We start from the raw sequence: 26,658 nt of genomic DNA, 5'->3' as shown, positions 1-26,658 counted from the left end.
TGTTCAGTGGACCAAGAAATTATGGTCAAAACTCTAATTTGGCTTTAAAATTAGAAAGATCATATCATAAGGAACATATGTACTAAGATTCAAGTTGATTGGACTTCAACTTCATCAAAAACTACCTCAACCAAAAACTTTAACCTGAGGCGGCACAGACGGACAGAAGAACGAACGGACAGACAAACGGACGCACAGACCAGAAAACATAATGCCCATAAATGGGGCATAAAAAGATACTGTTTCAAGAGTTTCATCATACCTTTTCAATAATTTCTAATCTTTCTTCGTTTTCATACAGGTTAGGAATATCTCCAGTGTTTAATATCATGTTGACGTCTTCTAAAAAGGATTCATCCTGTAAAAAAGGTACATTAAAATTATACTGCAAGAAAATGAAGTCACAACATTGGTAAACTAACAATTTTTTATAATAAGGTTCATAATCATACTTTTTATCTAAGTTCCTCTTGAATACTTTTTATCTTCACAATTAGGTTCATCTATAAATTGGCAATGCAGTTTGTCATGGTTTGCATCAATATAGCTTCAAAAATCATTTATAACAAATATGTTCCTTTAATTCAAACTATAAAATAAGTTGATAACTTAGGAGAGTATTCAAAAAATATGGATAAAGATATAAAGGAACTCAAATATAAATTAACCTTGATCTGGTGATCTCCAAACAGGAATACAGTAGACACTCCATCATCTCCTGCCTTTCGTATCATTCTTCTCAAGTCATCCCGCCATTCAGGAGCCATGTAGTTTTTAGTGATCTCTATTTGGAATAGTTCAAAATCTGACATAAAGGCAGCAAGCCTTGCAGCACTCTGTCTTCCACTGCCACCAATACCTTATGATAAAAATATGTGTGTAAAAGACTAACATGCAGCTTTTTAATTTCTTAAATAGTGTTATTATCTCTTAAAGACAACCAAAAGCTTCACCATTTTTTTCTTTCAAGAAGTCCCCTTTATTTCAGTTTTAAAATATTTTATTAATATCTCACAGAATTGTAGGCTTGAGAGCGCTTAAAAGGTAATTCAAAGTTCAGTGGAAAATGGGAAAAAATCTCTAATTTGGCATTAAAATTAGAAAGATCATATCATAGGGAACATGTGTACTAAGTTTCAAGATTGGACTTCAACTTCATCAAAAACAAACTCTACCAAAAACTTTAACCCGAAGTGGGACAGACAGATGAACGGACGAACGAACGGATGAACGAATGAACAGACAAACGAACAAACCGACGGACACACAGACCAGAAAACATGATGCCCATAAATGGGGCATAATAATAAATTGGGCATAAAAACTCTTCCTAGACATTGTTGTTATAAACCATTGATATATATTTGAAAATATCTTGTCAGAACAAATTCTTTGTCCCCCAAAGGCATAGTACAGGGAACAAAAAGATAATGATATTGCTGTATATTAACTGATTTTATTTTTTTTGTTGCTTTTCTACTACATTATATTACACATTGGATTTATAAAATCTAGCCAAAGAATGGTGGTCATAATGCCGTAAATAGAAAGGAAATTATTGATGACAAAAAAAAACCTACCAACTAATAAACAGTGACCATTTGGTTGTTTGAGAACTCTGCTGATCCTTGATATATGTTCAATAGCAAATCTAAACATAACTAAGTCCATTGGAGCTTTACTCATCTCATAATTATAGTCCTCTAGAGATCTTTCTATTGTCTGAAATAAAAAAAATAAATATGATAAAATGGCAAAAATCTGCCTGACTGCCTCTACAGCTAAACCAACAGCTTTATCTTTTTTGTAAAATTGTTGCATCAGACACATTCCATGATAGTCAACCAATGAACCAGATTAAATTCAATGGAGGTAATAAGGAAAGTCAAGGAATTAGATAAATTTAATAGGAATAATAGGAACAGCTTTGGTCAATTAAATGAATTTAATGGGAATAATAAAAACAGCTTTGGTCAATGAATCGGATGAATTTAAAGGGAATAAAAGGAACACCTTTGGTCAATGAATCAGATGAAATCAATGGAAATAATAGAAACAGCTTTGGTCAATGAATTGGATGAATTTAATGGGAATAATAGAAACAGCTTTGGTCAATAAATTGGATGAATTTTAATTGGAATAATAAAAACAGCTTTGTTCAATGAATTGGATGAATTGAACGGGAATAAAAGGAACAGCTTTGGTCAATGAATCGGACGAAATTATTGCGAACCCTATCATAGTTTTCCACAGATTCACCTGCAAGTTACCTGTTGGTTTAACCTTTTGGCAGTTCTATTGTCCAATTGAACAAATACAATAGCTTTTGTTCTCTGTGTAGTTTATTCACTGGGACCTTTAAATTTCTATTAGGAGAAATCTATCACTCATTCTAATGCAACAACGTCTGTAACGTTCATTTTGATTGGATAACGTCACTTTCTTACATGACATCAATTGACAATTGATGCTATGGGACGTATGCGCAAGCGCAGACGGCATATAACAGATTTTAAATACATGTTTTAACGTTGTTTTCTGTCAGTTTCATTAGAATGGAGATAACAATATTGTATTTTAAGCTCCGACGGCATCAATTGGGGATTTGATGGTCGCAAATACCCGTTTACTGTCTCCGCTAACGCGTCGCCAGTAAACTTAATTTGCGACCATCAAATCCCCAATTGATGCCGTCGGAGCTTAAAATACAATACAGTTATCTCCTAATTGATTAATTTACCTGACCAAAAAAAATATCTTCTTTTTTTATTGAAAACTTTGATAAACTTGCATAAACTGCATGCAATATTGTATTTATTCAATATCATTAATATATTTTCAATCTGTTCAATATAAAATCTGATTCAATAATAAAAAGTTTATTTCTGACACATTTTTTAGTATTTTTCCAATGAATTTGCATGTTTTGTTGTTGTTCAATTTAATTTTAGAATATATTTATGAAGACCTTTCTTTAAAAATAATAATATTCAAGTTTTTATTTGTCAAACAAACAAAAAGAGCAAATGTTAATAGGTAAAATATTGAATATTTGATCAGAAATCAACTTTTATTTTTTGAAATAGTGTTTATTTTGAATTCATTAAAAATGTATTATTGATATTGAATAAATAGAACACCACATGTTGTTTTATGAGTCCTTATTTAGTATTGGTATAAGTATTTTTTCATCATTGACAGTTCAATTTTTTGGTCAGGTAAATTAATTGATGAGTAATAGATTTCTCTTGGAAGAAATTTAAAGGTCCCATTGTATAAACTACACAGAGAACAATATACATTTATGAACCGTTGAAAAGGTGAATATCAAAAATTGTCAACACGAGAAGGTTATTTCAATGAGGGCGCAGCCCGAGGTGAAATAACTTTTTAAGGGTTGACAATTTTGGATATTCATCGATTCTAAGGGGCCACAATTGTTTTATTATACCGAACTAACCGTGGAAAGGCCTTTCGAACACTTTCATTCTATATTCTTTAAACTTTACATAACAATGACAAGCTGATGTTTGAAAATACATTTGTGTTCTAGAATTTCTCGAATGTACAACAAAGGTAGAATCTTTTTGTAAAATATTAATGGCCCTGAAAAGGACCGTTACTTTGAAAGTGATATCATCACTCTATTCAATGCCTTTTTCCCTCGTCTCTCGATGGGCTTCCAGTGCATCGTGAACGCTGCCATTTTGTTTATTTACGTCTGTGACGTCATTTTCATGGGAGATAACTCAACAACAAATCAACAAACTCAAAAGGTTATTCGCCGTTGAATAATAGGGTTATTCACCGCTGTTGTAAATTTTTAGGGTTATTCGTCCTTCCTTGCAATTGAATGAAAAACAACTGAGTTATTCCATGTCACGTGATAACGTTTCACCCAATAGAATTGTTTAAAATATATGTAAGGTATAATAATAGCTATTGTATTTGTTAGATTGGACAATAGAACTTACAAAAGTTTAAATCAACAGGTAACTTGCAGTTAAATCTGTGGAAAACTATGATAGGGTTCGCAATAATGGGAATAATAGAAATAGCTTTGGTCAATGAATCAGATAAAATTAATGGGAATAATAGGAATAGCTTTGGTCAATGAATGGGATGAATATAATGGGAATAATAGAAACAGCTTTGGTCAATAAATCTACTGAATTTAATGGGAATAATAGGAACAGCTTTGGTCAATGAATCAAATTAATTTTATACAAGAAAACAGGTGTAGTGAATGAAGCAGGTAAATTTAATGAAATCTAACTGGTTTGATCAATGAAAAAGGTTAATTTAATTTTCATAGACAGGTTTGGTTTATGAATCAAAATTAAATTATTGGAGGTTAAGATGTCAATTATTGAAATTACCTCTGTTAATTCCTTCAAGTCCATAATTTCATCATATAATTTCTCATCTTTTGTTTTAGACAGATAATCCCCAAATATCAGACTTCTTAAATCATCATCTGTAACCTGGTCTCCTTTCTCTTTCACAAGATGGCTAAATAAGTTGGAATATTTTTCCTTACAGTTAGTTTCAACACAGGACTGAAATGAAAAAATGCTTTAGAGTCATAATCTTATGAATAACATATTTTAGAAGTACATCTTGATATATTAAATGCATTCTTATTATCAAAAGAAATCAAAATTGAAAGCAAAATCTGTTATCTCCTGGGATTAAAAAAGAAAGATAAATATTAGCTGAATTCAAATCGAAAGACTTTGTCATGTGGAGCAGGTATGATTACCCGTTTGGAGCTCCTGAGATCATTTCCAACTTTTGGTGGAGAACATGTTGCTCAGTCTTTAGTGTTCTATGTTCATTTTTTGCCATGGCATTGGCAGTTTGTTATAGTAGTCATTTTGGGGCCCTTAAAACCTGTTTATTGTGTGAGCCAATGCACTGTGTTGAAGGCCATACTTTAACCTATAATTGTGAACTTTTTATACATTGTAACTTGGATGGAAAATTGTCTCATTACCAATCATACCACATCTTCTTATGGATATTGAATACCCTTGTTTTTTGTTTATTTTTGCCTCTCTTTGTGAACATTCAAACAAGTAAATTCTGTCAATAAGTTTGTCATTCTCATTGATTAGAATTCATTTTGTAGGAATTGATTTCCTGGTACTTATGACAAAATTTCTTTTTTTTTTTTGCAATCAAAATGTGATTCTCATTAGTATCAACTACCAAACTGATATATCAAAAAATGATTTTGAAATGGAGATAGATGCTTTATATTTGTACAGGAAAAATTGTTACATAAGATGCATATTTCAAACTGACCTTGACCATCTGGAAGAACAGCTCTCTATCACTTTCATTAATAAGTCTGTCATAGAATACCCTGTACACCTCATGGACCCACAGTCGTATGATCTTGTGGCCTCCTTCATTTCCCTCTGGGACTACCTCAGGTTTTAACAGTAATACACCCTATAGTAAAAACAATTAATACATAAAAGTATGATTAGACTTTATAAAATGGAATAGAAAATCATAACAATAACATGATGATATTTGTTGCTGTACCGTACTTTAATCAAGAACAAGAAAATGTGTCAATTGGACAATATTCAACATTTACATTTCCGTTTTTAGTGAACCATAAAATTTGGATCAAAACCCTAAAAATTACTCAGTTCTAAGTTTCAATTTGATTTGTCAAACTTTATTGTAAGCTACATTAAAACAAAAACTCTAAGCTGAAAATAAGCCCAAACAGACAAATAGACAGATGCATTTCCATCAAAGTCTCTAAGTTGAAAAACATTATTTAATCACCACATAGCATTGTTGAGATTTACACATGCAATTCCAGCTTGCTGGTAAATTGGAGAAAATTTGATCTGGATGGTGCTTAGTAGTTTTATATTTTCCTTGGTCTACTTGAAGAAAAATGTCAATAGGTAAGTTTTGGGAGGACTTACCTGTACAACTCTGGCAAAGTCCCTCAAGTTAAATACATAATGTGACCTTGATGGTGTCGGTAGGAACTTGGATATGGCACTGTTATAGATCTCCATGGTATTGGTTATGATTATCTGTAAGTAAAGATTAAAATAGCTTTTTAATGTTAAGAATCATCTGAGCTTTCGACATCACTTCGTCTCTATTTATCCTGTATTAAACATTACACATTTTATTCAAATAAAAGATTTACACCAAACTTTGAATATTACTCCTGAATAAGTTTTATAAATATGCCACCGACTGATCATGAAACAAAATGAAAAAAAAAATGACTTTCTTCATATACATCAAAATATGTCAGAAATTTTAGTCTTTGATTTTCAGGTAAAGAAATTCATTGAACATCTTGTTTTTCACATCATTCATATTACCATTTAAATGAAAAATCAGCATGGTTTTGTTTCCCCTTCAATGAATTTCTAACATTTACAAATATTCAGTAAATCTAAACTGTTCATAAACCAAAGCAAACTTAATCTTACCCTTGAGAATCTCCTAAGACTTGTCTCGAATGACTTGAAATGCCATTCTATGATAGGATTAAATATACTCTTCATTGTATCTTACCCTTGAGAATCTCCTAAGACTTGTCTCGAATGACTTGAAATGCCATTCTATGATAGGATTAAATATACTCTTCATCGTATCTTACCCTTGAGAATCGCCTAAGACTTGTCTCGAATGACTTGAAATGCCATTCTATGATAGGATTAAATATACTCTTCATCGTATCCTACCCTTGAGAATCTACTAAGACTTGTCTCAAATGACTTGAAATGCCATTATATGATAGGATTAAATATACTCTTCCATGTATCTTACCCTTGAGAATCTCCTAAGACTTGTCTCAAATGACTTGAAATGCCATTCTATGATAGGATTAAATATACTCTTCATTGTATCTTCGTCAAAAGATTCAATAGCTATCACATTAAAATGTCTGATGAATCTAGGTGTGACATCATTCCTGCCTCCTCCTGGTGGCCCCATGGCAGATAATATGTTGATGTCGACCAGTTCTAGGATACTGGTGTCCTTTCTGTAACAGACATAACATGATACATATTATACCCATTCTTACACTTTACAATTCAAATCCATGATTATAAAAATAGGACAGAAAAATGATTTTGAGAAAGAAATCCTATAGAAAACTTTTAATTTAAAAATGTTTCCAATGTTTTATTATCGCAAAAATCGCAACTGGATAAGCTTTCCAAAAATAAAAGCTCACATTAAAAAAATATTTATTATTCGAATGCTGCAGTTCTGTAATAACTCACAATAATTTATCTTTCATTTTTTTTATTGTTCAACAATCACATTAATAAATTTCAGAATTTACATTACATTGGAAATAATTATAAAAATATGCTGCCTATTCCAGCCTCATTCTTTAACAGAGTTGGTAAGAAAAGTTAATTATCTCTGTGGTCGTATTTTAAAATAAAGGTTACCTGTCAAACCAGTATCCATGATCAATCCACTGTCGTAAGATCTCTATAGGTGGTTGTGCACCATATTTCTCTTTGGCTGGCATGTTTAAGTCATCCACAAATACCATTAACTTTTTACCAGGAGCTGGACCATGTACACCTTTCTTTCTCCTGTAAAAGTATTAGTTTCCAATTTTGTAGGCAATGATTTATCAAAAAAAGTAAAAACTAAGGAAGGTCAAAGGCTTAAACTCTTTAAAAATTATGCTTTTTAACAATAAAAGAACTTCCACTGACCAAGATCATATGCCCCACCCATTTAATCCATACAGCTTAATAGTTACCTGCTGGAAAAGTTTTTTTTCTGTTTAATATAAGGTATACTGTGGATTCATTTATTTTCGTGGGTACCAATTTTTGTTGATTGAGCAAAACTTGCATTTTCGTGGATATTAATTACGTGGTTTTTCAGAAGTCTGCATTCAAGCATACAACAAATTGGTAATTCATTGAACATCTAAATTCATGGTTTCCCTGTACCCACTAAATCCACGAAAATTGGAATCCAATGAATAATAATGAATCCACAGTAATTATTTTTTAATATAAATTTAGTGCATAATATTGTCTAGTTTATCTTGTGTTTGTTTGGCTGGCCTCTAAGCTGAGATTTGGCTCAAAGTAATTTTTCTTGTATATGTCTAGTTTGGAAAATATATATCTTGCATACAATAACTTTAAATTAAAGCTTTGAAGCTGGTATGAAATTGTAATTACCTATCAAATTTGAAGATTATGTCATCTTGCTTATGATTGGCTGCATATTATGCTGAGACACATGATATTAACTTATAATTACCTGTCAAGTTTGGAGAATATAATATCTTGTGTTTGATTGGCTGATGTTTGAGCTGAGAAGTTGACATTGGTGATAATATACTTTTCTTTAGGTAGTTGTATCAGGTAGTTATTACTGATAGCAGACTTCCCTGTCCCTGTCGGTCCAACAAACAATAATGGTTTCTCCTGCATAATTAGTTTCTCCAGGAAGTACTTTTGTCTCTCTGTCTCCACTGTGTTTATAATAAGCTCATTTATCTGGTAATATTGAAAAGGCAAACATTTACAAAACTTTTTTTAATTTACTTATTTTCTGCATACTTTGAATAAAACTTTTAAAAAAACCATACAAGTGGGATCAAATCAATGAAGTTGATTAGTTGCATGAAAAAAAATAAAAGTGTAAGGCTTCACAAGTAATGTGTAAAATGAACAATACACCAATACTAGTTCATACTAATCTATGCTTACACTTTATAATTTGTAGTGGCATATTTGCAATTGTGTCCCATGTGAAAATTATATTCAAAACTGGTGTCTAAAAACATTTTGATAGGGAATCATAAAAACATAATTGTAGATTTTATACATGCAGTAATTGGTGAGCTCTCAGGTGCAGAGCATCATGCTTATAAATAAATATTACTTTGATTTCAATTTTTCATGCTATCAATCGACAAACAGTTAATTATTTTAGACACATTTTAAAGCAATGGAAAAAATACTTAACTACCTCTATTTCAAAGGCAGTAAGTTTTTATTAAGGTTGGATTGCACTTTACCAACTCGGGTCACATTCTGGTTATGTCAGACTTGTCATCTGTATAAATTTCAGTCATGGGGTCATTTGTCACATTGTTTAGAATTACAAATTCTGACATCAAAATTTCAAAAACATATTAGAATTCTCTATACAATATCTAATAATGGATTGATCAGTTGAAGTTTGCATGCATGAGAATACCCATGTTTTATTCCCTGAGAACAGAAAATTCAGTAGAAGTTTGCATGCATGAGAATACCCATGTTTTATTCCCTGAGAACAGAAAATTCAGTAGAAGTTTGCATGCCTGAGAATTACCATGTTTTATTCACAGAGAAAAAAAAGTTCAAGAGAAGTTTGCATGAATTTAATTCCCATACTTGATCCCCAAAAATGAACAGTTCTGTAGAAATGGCATGCATTAGAATTCCCTTGTTTAACTCCCTGAGAAAAAAAGTTCAAAGAGTAGTTTGCATGAATTTAATTTTCCTTGATTTATCCCCAGAATGAACAGTTCAGTAGAAGTTTGCATGCATTAGAATTCCCAAGTTTTCTCCCAAGAATTTAAGTGCTGCATGTCTTACCATGATCCGTAGCTCATTGTCTTTCTGTAAAACACACGACGTGAAGTGTTAATGAAAATAATAAAAAACAAAACATGTTAGTATAAATATAGGCTTGGAAGTGAGTACCATTTTATTATATCTTGTATTATATAATTCTAAAATGAAACCATATAACCATCCCATTATATAAAATCTTGCTCAATAATTTTTCACAGAAAATTGGCAGTTATTTCAATTGAGGTTTTGTAAGATAATATTTATGCTTTCAAGGATATAATTTTTATGTTTTTCTATAAGTAGCAAAAAATCTCTTCATTTTAAAAGTAGACATATCTATTGTTGACAGCAAACAAAAACAAAAATATGAGAGCCAAAAATGTACTTTTGAGAACTGAGTAAATGGTCTTCAAGTTCAATATTTCCAAGACTTAAATTTCTTCCATAAGATATTGGTAAATGGTTATATTGATTTGTTCTAGAATTACAAACGTATGGATTAATTTTTTAATCATATTAGAAATAAAATGGTACTCTAAACAAAGTGACAATTACAGTACAACATTTTTGATTCCTACTTTCACCAACCTAAACAATCTATTTAAGGATCATCAATACAAAGAAGAAGTGCCAGTTTCCACTGAATGTATTTCCACTCAAGGCCATTTTCAAAATGTTTTCAATCTTTGATTAATGTACTGTGAGACTCAAACAATTTTATATCTTATTACTGAGCAGATCACATAAGGAGAGACTAAAATTCAATGACAGCTTTTGTAATGAGGTTGGGTACTTATCAGAAAAATGTATGGGTAAGAAATTCCTAACGTAAATTAAAATTTCCTATTTGATCCAATTATTTGATTAAATAGGGGAAATTAGCACTGCCTCTTTGTATTTACAAATTCTGATTTGTCATATTTAAAACCATTCTGGTCTTATCCAAATCTTCTTTCAAGTGGTCAATTCTTTTTTATAGAAATCTTATCTCATTTTTTGTTCATGTTTGAACCAAAATTATTGAAGTGAAATTTGAAACATGAATTGTTGTTTTTTTTTGCTCTAAAAGTGTAAAGAATTGTAATATATAAAATTTATAAGCACACATTAAATTTTTGGTATGTGTTTTGTATAATAAGCAAACATCTAATTTTAGATCATAAAATTCTAGTGTGATCCTTAAATGGACATTTTTAAAAGTATACATGTGCATTACCCACTGACTACAACATGTTAAGTAATTTAAAGATTTGGTAATCACTAGTATAAAACTGATTCAAAATATCCAGGTGTGGTACAATAAATTGTAGTACATATAGTAACATTTAATATGTGATGTTTATCTCACAACAGGTCATTATAAAGACAGCATATTATAGAGCATGAAGGTATTTTCTTTTTGGATAAAAGTTGACAAATCTTGAGTGAAAATTATAATCTTGGCAGTTTATAAAGCCACAGTATGCTACAAATTATAAAGGCCATAATCAGGAAACATAAATATACCATTCATCTTTTTGTAAATAAAAAAGGGAAAATATGAAGCAAGTCAAAAGTCAACTTTTTCAATTAAAGTCCTTATCTATATAGAACATGAAAGTTTAAAAATTCATAAACAGTATGGCTTAGGTATATTTTTATAAAACATGCTGACTCTATGATAACACTCATTTAATACTGTTTAATACTCTCTTATAAAACAATAATTATTTAATTGAAAATTAATATAACTGTAAATCACTATATAAAGTAGAAACCTATTCCTAAATATATTGTCAACTGTGGTAAAACTTAAGATCTAAGCTAATTATCAACAAAGTTAATATTAGGCAGTTGTTAACAGCAAGCTTTCTATTTTCTATCATTAAACTTGCTGTTTAAGAAAATAAAACTGATAGAGAAAAAATATTTATCTAAATTCAAAGAAAATAAAATCTACATAAATATTTCATAAAAAAAATAGAAAGATGTATTATTATTGATATTTTGGTGGTAATTTTTTCAATTTTTCTAAAGTCATGTCTAGTTAAAAACAGCCTTAGCAAGTTAAACTCAATGATGCAAAACATACCAGACAATTGCTCAAAATTCTACCAATGAATGCCAATTCGTCTATTATGACGTTTAACAGTAAAAGTTTTCTTTTTATTCAATAAGATATTAAAGAAGTAAGGATATGGACGTGTAAGTGATTAGAAGTAATATATTTGTAGCAGAATATAAGATATTGTATATATATATATATATATATATGGTGTATTTGACAGAGAGCTATTTCACCAATGATCATGCATTCTATCAAAAAGTATTCATAAACCATGCAATCAGAAGTTAAGGATTCCCTTCATTTAAATATTGTTGAGGGAAGCATTCTATTCATAGAATGTTCAAGCAGTTATTAGTCATGCACATGCAATATGCTAATTATATCATGTAAATATGCATTAATAATTGCAATATCTGAAACTTAATGAAAACAAGCTACATGTACCTTTGGACCTCCATCTTTAATCCTTTTTACAGGCTGAAGATAATTCACCAAAAAATATGTCCTATTTTAAATGTTCCCATTGGAACATTGGGGAATATAGCATTATCAAAAGTAGCATGATGCAAAATAAACAGCAGATAAATGTAGCTTTTGTGATCTACTCATTTCAATACCAAGTTTAACTGTTCCTATACCAAATTTTAACTGTGAGTTTGTGCATCTAAGTATATGTAATTTATTTCATTCATATTTTCTATATCATAAAAGACATGCTATTATGGCTTTTACAATGCATTCATCTTCAATATGAACAACCTTGCAAAACCATACCTGTCAACCTGTGACGATGAAAATGCAGGTCATAACCTGCATTGAAGAATCAAATCTCAGGTCATAACGCGTATGAACTTTTTTTGAGCTGAATTTCAGTATTTATGGTACATTTTTCTTATAATTTAAATCAAAGTTACAAAAACATCAATGCATGTTCACTTGGTTAAGTATTTTAAATCTTATTAATTATTATTTCATTGCATAAATTTGTGTAACACAGTCTTGTGTTCTTTTCTTATAGTGATGATGAATTTCAACCTCAAACATCAATTACTAAGTTTGATATTTCAAAAGTAAAAGTATCTATCATAAATATTAAATGTTTGAGACCGGCTATTCAGCCTTAAATCACATCTTCAGTTTTTATGATGAAATTAGACTGTAATAAAATATAGTAATACAGTTAAAAGAGGTATAGATGAACAAACTAATTTTCAACTTTTAAAATTGTATAAAGGTATAAAAATAATGAAAAGTTATATTTCAATATGTATTTGAATTTTATTTTTTTTAAGATTTAATCTTTTTCACCCCAAAAACGTAAATAGAACGAATAATTTTGAATGGTGACAAAAAAGGGGAATTAACTCTAGTTGAAATATGTTTGTAAAACAACAATGCAATTTATTTACGACCTAAAGCTAAGGTAATTGGTGTTAATTAACAGTGTGTTTGACACCAAAGCTGTCAAGTGAAGCCATGCACTTAATGGGTAACTTAATTTGACAGTTTACACAGCTAGATGAATTTCCTGTTCATGGAAGAATTACGAATTTGCCGGTATTTCAAAGGAATATTACATGTGAAATCAATCTCAAGGCTAAGAAATTCGGGATGAAAACGGGTCATTTTCGGAATTCCCGGGTTATTTAATGACCCGGCAGGTGATCCCTCAGAATTGTGAAAATCTCGGGTCACACCCGCAGAATACGGGTCAGTTGACAGGTATGGCAAAACTGAGACTTCAAATAAGTTCAATGTGCATGCTTTCTCCCATACTGATCTAACTTTCCCCATGTAAAACTTTGCCATCATTTGCAGTTATTGTGCGAGTTATAAACACCACCTCTCCCATCTTTACCAACCAATTTAAACCTATTCACACATACATAACCTACCGGTAGAGTGGTACTCTTTTCTAAGTTTAACGATTTCTAAAATTACAGAATCTAAATCTTAAAGAATGCTAGAAAAAAATCACATTCTGTACTAAAGGGAGCTCGCTTCTCAGTTTCAAAATAATAAGCTTTTCAAAACACTAGTTTATATTGATAGGGGATTAATAAAGGAATTAAAAGAGCAAAAAAAATATATAGGTCAAAGTGCTTGTTTTCAATATATTAGCTATGAAATTTTGGCGGGAAAAGTTTTCTCTTGACTTTTCATAGCTTTACCATTGACAAGTTTAAGTTCTCGAAAACTATTAAAAAATAATTAAAAAAATTTATAAGACTATTACAGATGGCTTATCATTAAACGTGTAAAAGATTTATAAAAAGAAAAATGGGGGTCAATGGGCAATCTTTTTATGGCATTCAAATGGATAAAATCAGAGGATTCTGAAAATCTGACAAAATTCCAAAACATGACAAGCAAACATCCTAAAAGGGATAAGTTTCAACCCAATCAGATCAATATAAGCCACTATTGATATAAAAATTTACTCTCATCAAAAAATGGTTTTAACCATTCATTTATATAGTTATTTCTTGAAAAACAATACGTAACATAATAAAATCTTATGATTAAAACATAGTGAATAATAGATGGTAATAAAATTCTTCTGGTTTTGTCACGTCTAAAGTGAAAGAAGATAAAAAGTCCAGTATTGAATAAGATGTGAAATTCTTTAGACTTTTAAACAGTTTCAACACTATGCAAAGTGCTACTGAAAAGTGAAATTATTATTTCAGACGAATTTGCTAATTAAATAAAATACTAATATAAAAATCCTACTTATATCACACACTTAGTTGTCAAAGATAAAAGTAATGAGACGATTTTAGTCCTACCAATTCAAACAACATGCAAAGAAATTTTGTTACAAACATGACTAGTCTAAAAATAGGCCACATGTAAAACAGCAGCATAAACTCATGCACAATATATCTATAAATACATGCGGTTATTCATTTTTAAATATGCATAGAAATGCATAACGTTACCATTTCTTGTCCTCCAAATGCATCCCTGGGTTTCATCTAATTGAAATTCAGGCAAAAATTATAAGTCATTTCTATATAAACATGACAAAAATGATGTATGTAAATATACAACGCAACTTGAAACAAATCAATCTCAGATCAACAAAGCTTAAATATTTAATTATTGGGTTCAATAGGGTCATTCATTTACCATATCATTTAAAGTTGGCTTATAATTTTATCCATTTAGCTTACACTGTAAGGGATATCAAATATCAGTTCTAAGAGTTCATGAAGAATTATCAAAGCAGAAAAAAATACTATTTTCATGTAGTTTAAAGCATTTGTTTTAAATAACTAACATTATAAGCAACTACTTATGAATGTAGATTATGAAATTTAACAGAACATGCAACTATAGATGATATTTTATTCTTCTTTACCATACAGAACAATGCAATGATGTATAGTTTTATATTAACTCTACTGCAGTTCACTAGTCCTCTAAAAACCCATGCATAATATTAAAAAGTGCAGTATACCTTCAAAAAAATTGCCTTTCTGTTATATCTAGTTTTATGTATAACCCCCTTGCCCATAAAAAGTTTAAAAAAAAAAAACTATTTATCATTAAATGATAAACTTTTTTTTTGTACTATTAAATCTGAAAATTGTTTGACTTCAAGATAAAAGGGGATATTTAAATATGACATATGAAGTTTGAATCCCCTTAAATTTGATGCATACATATATTTTTGACAAACCAACAAAACTGGTACTTTGTTTATGAAATACATGAAAATACCAGTTAATAAGGGACTCTTGATAGAAATCTATCAAAATAATTGCATCAAATTTTGCATTTACTTCACAAGATGCATAAATGCCATAAACAAAGAAATAATAAGTGACATAAAATACTTTGACCCTATATTCTTAAAATAATGAGATAAAAAGCTACAACGCACAGGTGCACAGGCATGCAGTGTGTATATAACTAATCTAAAATGATTAAATGTAGGAATATTTCTATATATTATAAATACTGTAATTAAATAAATTATAATATATATTAAACAAAAGACAAATTCCCAGTATTTTTTTTTTTAAATTGGACCCAAATTATTACTCATTCAGCTTTTAGTTTTCATATTTTTAAACTTTATAAAAGATTTTTTTATATTGAAAAATAATTCTTAAAAAATACATTCCAAACGATGACGAATCCATATTTTTTTTTGGTCTTATTTCAGGGGGAAAACTAAACTTATAAACTTATAATGTTATTAAAACAATTTCTAAATATAATGTAAACAATTAGTATAAATATGGACTAATTTTATCTTTAAAAATAATATAGATGAGTCCCAAATTCTTATGCTAAGTCCTTACATCTTCCTGGAATACCCTCAGATTTAACCAATCAAAACAGATGCCCCAGGGGGTAAAAACCTGATAGCTTCAAAAAAAGTTTATGTCCAGAAAGAATATATGTTATATTTTATATTTTGTCCCTTTTACCAAAGAATATTCTTGATTTAATGCTTTATATTTTGACCTTCTCCCAACTAATTTTTCTACATTTTAAAATTTTTCAGTCCCTCATCAGAATAATTTTCCATGTTTTAATATTTCATATTTAGTTAATATTTCTTATATAGTTCTTTTCCACAACCAATATTCCACGTCTTTTTTTATATTTTATATTGTTCCTTTCCAGAATGAATATTCTATATAATATACATGCAAATATGATCTAAATTTACCTGAATTGCCTGGAAAATAGACATTAAAAATAAGCAAATGAGCAAACATATATGCAAATGAACACTAAAGCAAATGAATTCACATCTAGTCAAAATGAAAAAAAAACATTTAAAAGCAAATTTGCAAATTTATAACTTAAGGAAATCACCCATGTGTCAGAGATAAATTAGATTAACTGAATATTCAAAAAGTTAATAATGTGTACAATACAAGTTCCTGTGTTTAGGCATACCCAAAGATTTTAAAAGATGCAAAATGAAAGTCACTGATGAGATGAAATTTTGGGCATATGAAGGAAAAGATACAGAGAAGAAAAGTTTCATGATACACACTGTTGTTGTAAGTAATATGTATCTGGTCCTTTTTTCAAGAATAAAAAGAAATAAAATTAGCTTAAAAGTAAGGCTTATTAATTTGGGTACATTGGAAAGTCAAAATGAATAAATGAAGTTCATATGGCCCAATAAGCATTGAATTGCAACAACTAAAGCTCTGCAAAACATCAAATACAAATTTTCCAGTGAATTTTGGACATTGTAAGAGAAAGTGACATGTGTCTTCAATATTACCTTTGCTTTTTCATCAATACTGAATGGAGTGATAAGACTGCTCCACAGGTTCCAGGATCCATATTGGCGCTTGATGTAAACATGATCATACACAGTGCCTTTCTTTGGAATTAACAGGTTGCGTGCAAACTTTAAATCTTTTGGTCTGTCATAAATCAAACATGAATTAGTGCATGAAAACATGTACATTGCAAAACAAGAATATACTCCAATTCTTTTACTATCTTACTAACATGGAAATCAGTATAGAAATTATTAACTGCTAGGAAAACTTAAAAAAGACGATTGTCAATTAAATCATAATTACTTCAAAGGTAGTAGTCGAAAAATTATTGTAGTTCAATATTTATAAATAAAATATATTTTCTAAACAATGATTGTCAATGAAAAAATGTTTTATAAGTCATGTAGAGACAACCAAAAAATTATCGGTAACTTGAAATTCTCTGTGTTTTTTTTTTATTTCAGAACTGTTGGAAAGTTCTAAATTTTCATCCTTACATATTTTAATATCAGATATAACTTTCAATTATGGGATACAAAAAATAAAAATATAGAACATTCAAATGGTAAGAAAATGCTGAATGCAAGGAAAATACGAGCCCATCACTATCAGGCCTATTAATTTATGTCACTAAAAAATAGAAAAATATGATTTTCTTAAATTTTGATATTTATTGATTTAGAAATCATAAATGCTCAAATCATGCTAGTTAGTCATGTTTACAATCAAAACACCCTGTGTTAAAATCTATATACTAAATGTTTGTTAATCAACCACTGATATAAACTGTTGCCAACAGTGTTCAATTTGTAATAGAAGTAAAATGTATATAAGCAAACCATATTGAAATAAAATCTACCACCTTCCCATACTTGTAGCTTGAGACAGATTGAGGGTAACTTTCAAATACAGGGGATCTCTTTTTATATGCTAAACAAAACTTGAAGTTTCACAACCACATATTTTATCAAAGACCTTTTACATTATTACTAACTGATTATAACAGAAGATGCAGCTTTTGTGATTAATGATAGTTAACAGTTTTAACTTGTAATCTTTAGCTTTAATGGTACAGTAAGATAATTACAATGTTGAATGTTTTTTAAAGTCTGATTTCATCAGTAGGCATCAACCAAAAGGTTTATGCATGTAGAAACTCATTTCATGACATCACATGTATGAATTCTTAGATGGCCAAATGATAAAAATCAATCTCTTTTTTTTCTTCATTGGATGACAATTTCAGCATTCATCATCTGCAAACCAAAAACCTCTAAAGTTTGTGCATAAAAAATAACAGCATCTAGAATCTCAATGCTGACTTGTAGAGTTTTTAACTATAATTGTTCTTAATTCTTAGAAAACACACTTTGGGTTCTAATTCTAAGGTAGTTCTGTTTTAGCTGAAGCATTTAAAATTCTATTTATCATAGTGTTTAATTCATTTGACTTAGATCAATGTCTAGACCAAATTTTCATCACCTTCTTTATTAGCAAGTTTGTTCTTTTGGCAGGATTTGAGCAGATTTCTTGCAAACTGATACAAATATTATCTAACTTGGACATACATTTTCTTGCCACATGAAGCTTGAGCAGACATATGGGGAGGATACTATTTATAACTAAGGGGAATTCCTCAATCTACCTCCTTACTGGGGTTCTTACCTAGTCATGCCTCTAACCCTATAACATGTAAATTAAGCTGATTATATAGTGTAAGTGTTAAGTTCATTCATTCCAATGTGTGTCTTGTTTTAGCAACAGCTACTGACAATTCATATTTATTACAGCCGATTGCATTGAGTGTGTAGGTAAAGGAAATATCTTTGGTTAGCTTACTTGCTAGCTGAATCCTGAAGTCATTATTAGTAAACTAGGTCAGGTAAACTACTCCTTAAAGAGTATTGTCTGACAATCTATCTGTCTGTAGGACTAACCTGCATCGAAAGTAGGGTAGTATACCTTATCTAATAATGACTTCACGGTTCAGCTAGCAAGCAAGCTAACCAAGAATATTATCTTTACCTACTGTACACACTCAAAGCAATCAGCTGTAATTCTTTATTCTCTAGGTATAGGTGCAACTTTAATTTCAGCATTCAATAAAATATAAATACATGTATAGGCGTTCTTAAAAAATCCATTTCGTTCTCAATCCACAATATTTGCTACTAAAGAAAATAATTTGACTCATGTCATAAGTTTTCTAGAATTATTTGAAGACACAACTTTGAAATGATTGACATATTTTTTATACTGCTTTTCCAACTAACAAACCTATCAAAATGTATTACAATAACTTTTTTTCTCTAACAAATTTCTGCATTGACCTATTTCTAAACCTAAATAAGTACACAGTGACCCATTTATTTTGATAATTTATACTTATCAAATAAAAAGAAAATGGTCATTAAATTGAGGTTACACCTTCAAAATGATGTCAAATAAAAAGAAAATGGTCATTAAATTGAGGTTACACCTTCAAAGTGATGTCCACTATGGTAAAATTGATTGTTCACGATTGACAGTCTGATTTTAGTTTGTTGGTAAAGCAGTACAACTACAGTGACAATATTCGTGCAGTATAAACATTTAAAAAAGGAATTGTTTTGTAATAAAAAATATGTTCCACTAGAACTAAAATCATAATACTTGTACGGGTAAGGAATGAATCTAATAAACTAATCACTTTGTTAAACGTAATAAATCGGGTTTTTATACATCTAGTACTAACTCAAATTGTATTTGATATAAAGAATTAAAATTATTTCAGTAATTGTGCACATACAACTTTAGTATGTCCAATGATAAACTTATTCCTTGAATTTCTTTATCAATTAACTTAAATGGTACATTGTAAATTAAAAGATTTATGGAAAAACGATTAATAAAATAAAGAAAACAGGAGAGACATCGAATCATAAAACTACAAATGTCAAACATACAGAATTTTCTATTGTATCACTACTAAACAGACACTTACTTTGGGTATTTGGCTGTATTACCATCCATCTCACATAAAGCACGGAAAAACTCGTCAAACTTGATTCTTGAATTCATGTCTAACGTAGCACCAATAGACCAGACAATGGAAAAGAAGAAGTAAGCAACAACCATGCTGGTTCTTTCCTCTATCATTTTCCTCTCCTCTTCAGACGCCTGAGGTTTTTCTTGTGGGGATTCTTCGTCATCTAGATTTTCCTCATCCCCTTCATCAATAAAATCATCCTCTTCTTCTTCATCACCAATTTTCCTTCAAAGTCAACATAAATATTGCTAAAAGTTTTTATTTGTAAAATACAATTTAAATTGAGACTTGGTGCATAAAAGTGTTGACATTTTAGTAAAATTACATATGTACAAATCCGGTAGCTACATTTAATTCAGATAGACAAATGTCTATTGTTGAAGATCTTATCATAACCTCCAGATCTGTTTTTTTTGCATTGTTGGGTAGTCATCTCATTAAAAATTCCTAGCATACATATTTAAGAAAAAGAACTGATAGAAATCTAACATTATAATCCTTCCCTCGTCTATATCACCTTGCTCAGTCACACTTTAATTCTCGTATCATGGCTTTGAGGCCTATTCAAAACTAATCAGTGATGCCACAATGTGTACAGAAAAGGTATCAGCCATGTCACAATGTGTGAGGAGACATTTATCAAGCATACCTTGGTCAGGCGCAACACTGTCAAAGGGAGGATGAAAAAAAAAACTGGAAATCGTAAAATATCAGCCACTACAAACAATGTGAAGCTATACTCACACACCAAAAAAGTTCACATTGTAGCTTGTGGCTGATAATTTTATGATATCATTGTGTAGGAAAACCTGATTATCTATAATTATCGCTATTTTACGAAATTTTCCTTTGATCTAACTGACTGATAATTGCCTTTCTCAGCACAGTAGTGATATCAAAAATAATCGCTAGAAACTAATGGCGCACACGCTGTTGTCACTGAAATTAACAGCGTCATCTTAGTTAAAATGGCATTAAACAGATCTCAACTCCATTGCTTTTCTCAATTTCGTTGCATCAAGCCAGAAAATCAACCTCATCTCACTGACCAATGATAATCTATAAGTATTGCAAAACATATGACATATTGTAAATCTGATAATTGATACTCACCTGACATCATCTAACATACATCCGTATAATGTCAACATACTTTTTGTCAAATGCATCGGATGACATGTCAGTAAACAGCGACAATACTTTGACACGAAGGTCAAACATGGCGGCAACAACCATTCAAATAGTAGCTAGCAAAAACAAAACAGCAAATATTTCTACATTATCTAGCATAAAAACTACTGTACATTAGAAACTTTTGCTATTTTATATCATTTTTATTACAATTGGTGTATACATAATTTTCTGAAATCATAATGATTTAAAATCTCTGTCATTTTTTCATTCATTCTTTTTTTAGTTACTGTTGTTGGTTAAAGAGGCAATTAATTTTCAAACAAAAAAAAAAGCATATCCAATCAGATAAATTTCAATTTGGTCTAGGTTATTTTCGTCAAATCTAGCAAACAAAACCTACACCATCTATAATAAATAACATGTCAAACCTGTATTGTTTCCTTTTGTTCTTCATTCAAATTTGGTGGTAGATCATTTTCCATCCAAGATTTAATCAGTGGATCCCAGCCAAGCTGTAGAGGGTCTAGGTAGATCATACCAACCCTAAAAGTCAAGCATAGAATAAATATATTTATTCCACTGCATGTTGATTTTGATGGTGAAATCAACATTTGATTGGTTGAAACTATCACACGTGACGTCGAACAAAACTTCATATTCCCCTCTGAGTATCATATTCCCCTCTGAACATCATATTCCCCTCTGTAGATCGGGACCTCGTAATATGACGTTACGCGCGGTTAATGTGCATACCGTTTTGAAAGTCGTTTAATTAAAATAGTGTTAGATAAGTCATTACTGTGTTTAAATTTATTCAAGCGTTAAAATAAAAAGACTATTAATTTACTTTTGATCCGCACTGTTTATGCCGTGTTTAGCTATTCAAACAAGCAGATAAGAAAACAAACGTATACAAATTAATATAGTATATTCAGTAAGTAAACGAAGCATAGGCAGTGGAATAAAACATTCATTTCCCTAAGCTTCGAGAGATATGAAGATTTGTTCACCCTCGAAAAATCACATTTCCCTCGGGCAGAGCCCTCGTGAAATATGAATATTCTTGGGTGAACAAATCTTCATATCTCCCTCAGGAACGGGAAATAAATGTATAGTATTATCCTTTGACTTTAAAAATATAATATTTCATGGCAGTACATGTATCAATTTCAATTTACCTGTGGTTTATATATGAAACTTATAAAATCAATGTAAGGTAATAAAAATGTTAAGCAAAACCAAGAAAGTTGATTCTGAAGGTAATATTAACTAATGAATTTTCAAATCTATAACTAGAGGCTCTAAAGAGCCTGTGTCGCTCACCTTGGTCTTGTGCATATTAAATAATGGACACGGATAAATTCATGACATAATTGTGTTTTGGTGATAGTGATGTGTTTGTAGATCTTACTTTACTGAACATTCTTGTTGCTACAAAAATCTCTGTCTATAATGAACTTGGGCCAGTAATTACAGTGGAAAATTTTTTCTACAAATTTACAAAAATTTATGAAAAATGTTAAAAATTAACTATAAAGGGCAATAACTCCTTAAGGGGTCAATTGACTATTTTGGTCATGTAAACTTATTTGTAGATCTTATTTTGCTGAACGTTATTGCTGTATACAGTTTATCTCTATCTATAATAATATTCAAGATAATAACAAAAAACGGCAAAATTTCCTTAAAATTACCAATTCAGGACAGTAACCTAACAACGGGTTGTCCGATCCATGTGAAAACATCAGGGCAGATAGATCTTGACCTGATAAACAATTAAACCCTGTCAGATTTTCTCTTAATGCTTCGGTTTTTGAGTTATAAGCCAAAAACTGCATTTTACCCCTATGTTCTATTATTAGCCATGGCAGCCATTTTGGTTGATTGGCCAGGTCACGCCACACATTTTTTAAACAAATTACCCCAATGATGATTGTGGCAAAGCTTAGTTTAATTTGGCCCAGTAGTTTCAGAGAAGAAGATTTTTGTAAAAGATTACTAAGATTTACGAAAAAATGGTTAAAAATTGACTATAAAGGGCAATAACTCCTTCAGGGGTCAACTGACCATTTTGGTCATGCTGACTTATTTGTAAATCTTACTTTGCTGAACATTATTGCTGTTTACCGTTTATCTCTATCTATAATAATATTCAAGATAATAACCAAAAACAGCAAAATTTCCTTAAAATTACCAATTCAGGGGCAGCAACCCAACAACAGGTTGTCTGATTCATCTGAAAATTTCAGGACAGGTAGATCTTGACCTAATAAACACTTTTACCGCTTGTCAGATTTGCTCTAAATGCTTTGGTTTTTGAGTTATAAGCCAAAAACTGCATTTTACCCCTATGTTCTATTTTTAGCCATGGCGGCCATCTTGGTTGGTTGGCCGGGTCACGCCACACATTTTTAAAACAAGATATCCCAAAGATGATTGTGGCCAAGTTTGGATTAATTTGGCCCAGTAGTTTCAGAGGAGAAAATTTTTGTAAAAGATTACTAAGATTTACGAAAAATGGTTAAAAATTGACTATAAAGGTCAATAACTCCTAAAGGGGTCAACGGACCATTTTGGTCATGTTGACTTATTTGTAAATCTTACTTTGCTGAACATTATTGCTGTTTACAGTTTATCTCTATCTATAATAATATTCAAGATAATAGCCAAAAACAGCAAAAATTCCCTAAAATTACCAGTTCAGGGGCAGTAACCCAATAACGGGTTGTCGGATTCATCTGAAAATTTGAGGGCAGATAGATCTTGACCTGATAAACAATTTTACCCCATGTCAGATTTGCTCTAAATGCTTTGGTTTTTGAGTTATAAGCCAAAAACTGCATTTTACCCCTATGTTCTATTTTTAGCCATGGCGGCCATCTTGGTTGGTTGGTCGGGTCACGCCACACATTTTTTAAACTAGATACCCCAATGATGATTGTGGCCAAGTTTGGTTTAATTTGGCCCAGTAGTTTCAGAGGAGAAGATTTTTGTAAAAGTTAACGACGACGGACGCCGGACGCCAAGTGATGGGAAAAGCTCACTTGGCCCTTCGGGCCAGGTGAGCTAAAAATCTTGAATGGAGGAAACTAAATGATCCAAATCAAACACTGTGGACCAAAAAAAACGCTCTGCACAGTAAGCCACTGCCTTTTCAACTAACATATTTAATACTCTGATAGTAATTAATGAAGGATACTGTAACTCTTACCTGCTGACTGTAGCTGGAGAAGCCTGTTCTAAATCCTGAGCTTCAAATATCATATTTTGTTTGTTGTTCATCTGTATAATTTCACCACTCATCAAGCAAAGCTGAAAAGGTAAATAATGAATCCCATTTATGTAAAAAGACAAGAAGTATTCAGCGCTATGATAATATGAATAAATATTTCTAATACAAGCATAGGTTTCAATTTAACATTCAAAATTAATATCTTCTTTGATACAAACTAGATCTTAAAATAACACTTGGAAAAAAAATTGAAATCAAAGAACTGTAATAAGATGTCCCTTTCTCAAGATAAAATTAATAAAGTACACAAAAAAAAACATGGCTCCCAAACGAGTTATTTCAAGACCTAAAAATGTCAACTCAACTAAGTAAATCAGTGCAGTACCTTTTTATTATCATCCAATACTGTATTCATGTTCTCAATCCATACTGCATCCACAGGACCATCAAATATAATCCACTTCCTGTAGTCTGACATGTCTGCTGCATGTTCACGGAATGTATTTGCTAATATACCTGTTAACATGGAAAATATTTATTTCAGTTCTCAGAAAAAAATAGATTTTGAAAGAAAGCACTCAACATTGATAGATAGTCTATAAAAGGTATAATAACAAGAATGTGTCCTCAGTACACGGATTCCCCATCCGCAATACCATTTTCTATGTTCAGTGGACCGTGAAAATGCAGGTAATTCTCTAATTTGTCATTAAAATTAGAAAGATCATATCATAGGGAACATGTATACTAAGTTTCAAGTTGATTGGACTATATTGTGCATTTTTCCTTTGATCTTTTTTTGTGATAATTTTTCATATCATGCTACTCGCTTGAGATGAAAAATTATCGCTAGAAACTAAGGAGGCACGTGGTGTTGCTAATGAAATTGACATGAAATTTACGTAATAGGTAAAATAGCGATAAACAGATTATCATTGGTCATCTCAACTTGATTGCTTTTCTTGCTTTCGCCGTATCGGCTCAAGCGAGAAAATCAATCTCGTTGAGATTATCAACGATAATCTATAAATACTATCAATAACATAGAAGAAAGCTGAATAAGCTATTAATGTCTGTTTTTTTAACCTCTTTCTACGGTTTTACTCTACAATAACGTATGCTCACTTTTGGAATTACTAATAAGTATAAAAATTCACGATAAAAAAAAATTAAGTAAAAATGTAGGCCGAGATTGATGAATGGCTCCCTTTCTATCAAAGCCACCACAACCATGCATTTTTACCAAAACCTTTTAGTCCACTTTTAATATTTTTACTAGTGTGTACAATATATTTAAATAATGCTTTACATAATGTTTAAAAAAAAAAACTGACCATCAAACCATTCATGTGATACAGAATCAAATCTACCATACAGCTGACCCATGGTCACAGCCTTGGGGTTGATTACTCTGTACTTCACCTACAAAAAATATAACATTTTATATAGAATAAGTAAAGATTATTGTAATAATATGCTTATATATTCTTGTGCATTAAATCAGTAACAAAAATGTTACTACAGGGCCGTAACTACATTGAGGCAAATGAGGCAAATGCCTCATGTTTTAAATTTCCAAAAAAAAAAAAAAAAAAAATTAAAACAAAAGATTGTCTTCATATTATTGTCTTCATATCAAATTGTTTTCACTGAAAGTGTCTTGCAAGAAGCAAGTTCTCTTCACTCTCTGATGTCGCCCCTGCATATTTTTCGTAATCCATGTTTCTATTTTACTTTTGGTTTTCAGAGTTGATGGTCTATTGTTTGTATTTCTGTGTCCCGGGTTTGTCTTTTCTTTATTTATTGTCCTACTTAATGACTAGTCTGAGTGTTGATTTTCAATTGTAAACGTGTCACACTGTGTAATGTTGCATGTCCACCTATGTCCAGGCATTTTGCGAGAAAATGTTTTAAGAATATACGATGCTACTGGACACAGAAAAAAGTGGTTGTTTCTGAATGAAGAATTGAACTTGATATCAAAGAATACGAAACTGCCTTTCTTGTATATAAAACCATACCCAATTTTTCTTAGTATGGATTGCAAAATTAGGTATTTTCTGTAGGTGAGATATGCACAGAAGTGATATATATGTATTATAAATATTGAAAATTGAATATCTTAATCAACAACAAAATTGAAAAAAATAACTGTATCATATATCCAAGCGCCTGTGGATAAAAGTAGATAGCTGACATGGTTTAAATTAAAGTAAGACCACCAATTTCCCGGTATCAAATCATTTGTTGAAAAAAACATCAATGTATTGCCATATGACCTTTTACATTCAAGGGTTAAATTTGCATTAAGTCGTGTTCAGACCCTTGAACAGAAAATAAAGGAATATGAAGTACACGTG

General features: G+C 30.6%; 1 protein-coding gene across 3 annotated transcripts in view; it reads right to left on the bottom strand.

Moving 5' to 3' along the window:
- Positions 1–26,658, bottom strand: part of LOC143067222 (dynein axonemal heavy chain 3-like) — a 133,847-nt gene that overhangs the window by 47,167 nt on the left and 60,022 nt on the right. For 2 of the 3 annotated variants that reach the window (XM_076240337.1, XM_076240342.1), the window contains exons 36-54: positions 25,633–25,720; positions 24,684–24,814; positions 24,278–24,378; positions 21,495–21,609; positions 21,046–21,179; positions 19,888–20,157; positions 18,570–18,587; positions 16,901–17,045; positions 14,586–14,621; positions 9,618–9,641; positions 8,290–8,528; positions 7,452–7,601; positions 6,817–7,033; positions 5,952–6,065; positions 5,308–5,457; positions 4,380–4,559; positions 1,581–1,722; positions 669–859; positions 263–358 (exon numbers count right to left, since the gene is read on the bottom strand). In XM_076240337.1, coding sequence (XP_076096452.1) covers positions 263–358; positions 669–859; positions 1,581–1,722; positions 4,380–4,559; positions 5,308–5,457; positions 5,952–6,065; positions 6,817–7,033; positions 7,452–7,601; positions 8,290–8,528; positions 9,618–9,641; positions 14,586–14,621; positions 16,901–17,045; positions 18,570–18,587; positions 19,888–20,157; positions 21,046–21,179; positions 21,495–21,609; positions 24,278–24,378; positions 24,684–24,814; positions 25,633–25,720 — 2,541 coding nt within the window. Of the gene's footprint in view, positions 1–262; positions 359–668; positions 860–1,580; positions 1,723–4,379; positions 4,560–5,307; positions 5,458–5,951; positions 6,066–6,816; positions 7,034–7,451; positions 7,602–8,289; positions 8,529–9,617; positions 9,642–13,538; positions 13,575–14,585; positions 14,622–16,900; positions 17,046–18,569; positions 18,588–19,887; positions 20,158–21,045; positions 21,180–21,494; positions 21,610–24,277; positions 24,379–24,683; positions 24,815–25,632; positions 25,721–26,658 lie in introns of all 3 variants that reach the window. The other variant, XM_076240331.1, reaches the window with a different exon arrangement.

The sequence above is a fragment of the Mytilus galloprovincialis genome, chromosome 1, assembly GCF_965363235.1.
Source record: "Mytilus galloprovincialis chromosome 1, xbMytGall1.hap1.1, whole genome shotgun sequence".
Lineage (NCBI taxonomy): Eukaryota > Metazoa > Mollusca > Bivalvia > Mytilida > Mytilidae > Mytilus > Mytilus galloprovincialis.
This window is presented reverse-complemented; position numbering and strand designations above follow the sequence as displayed.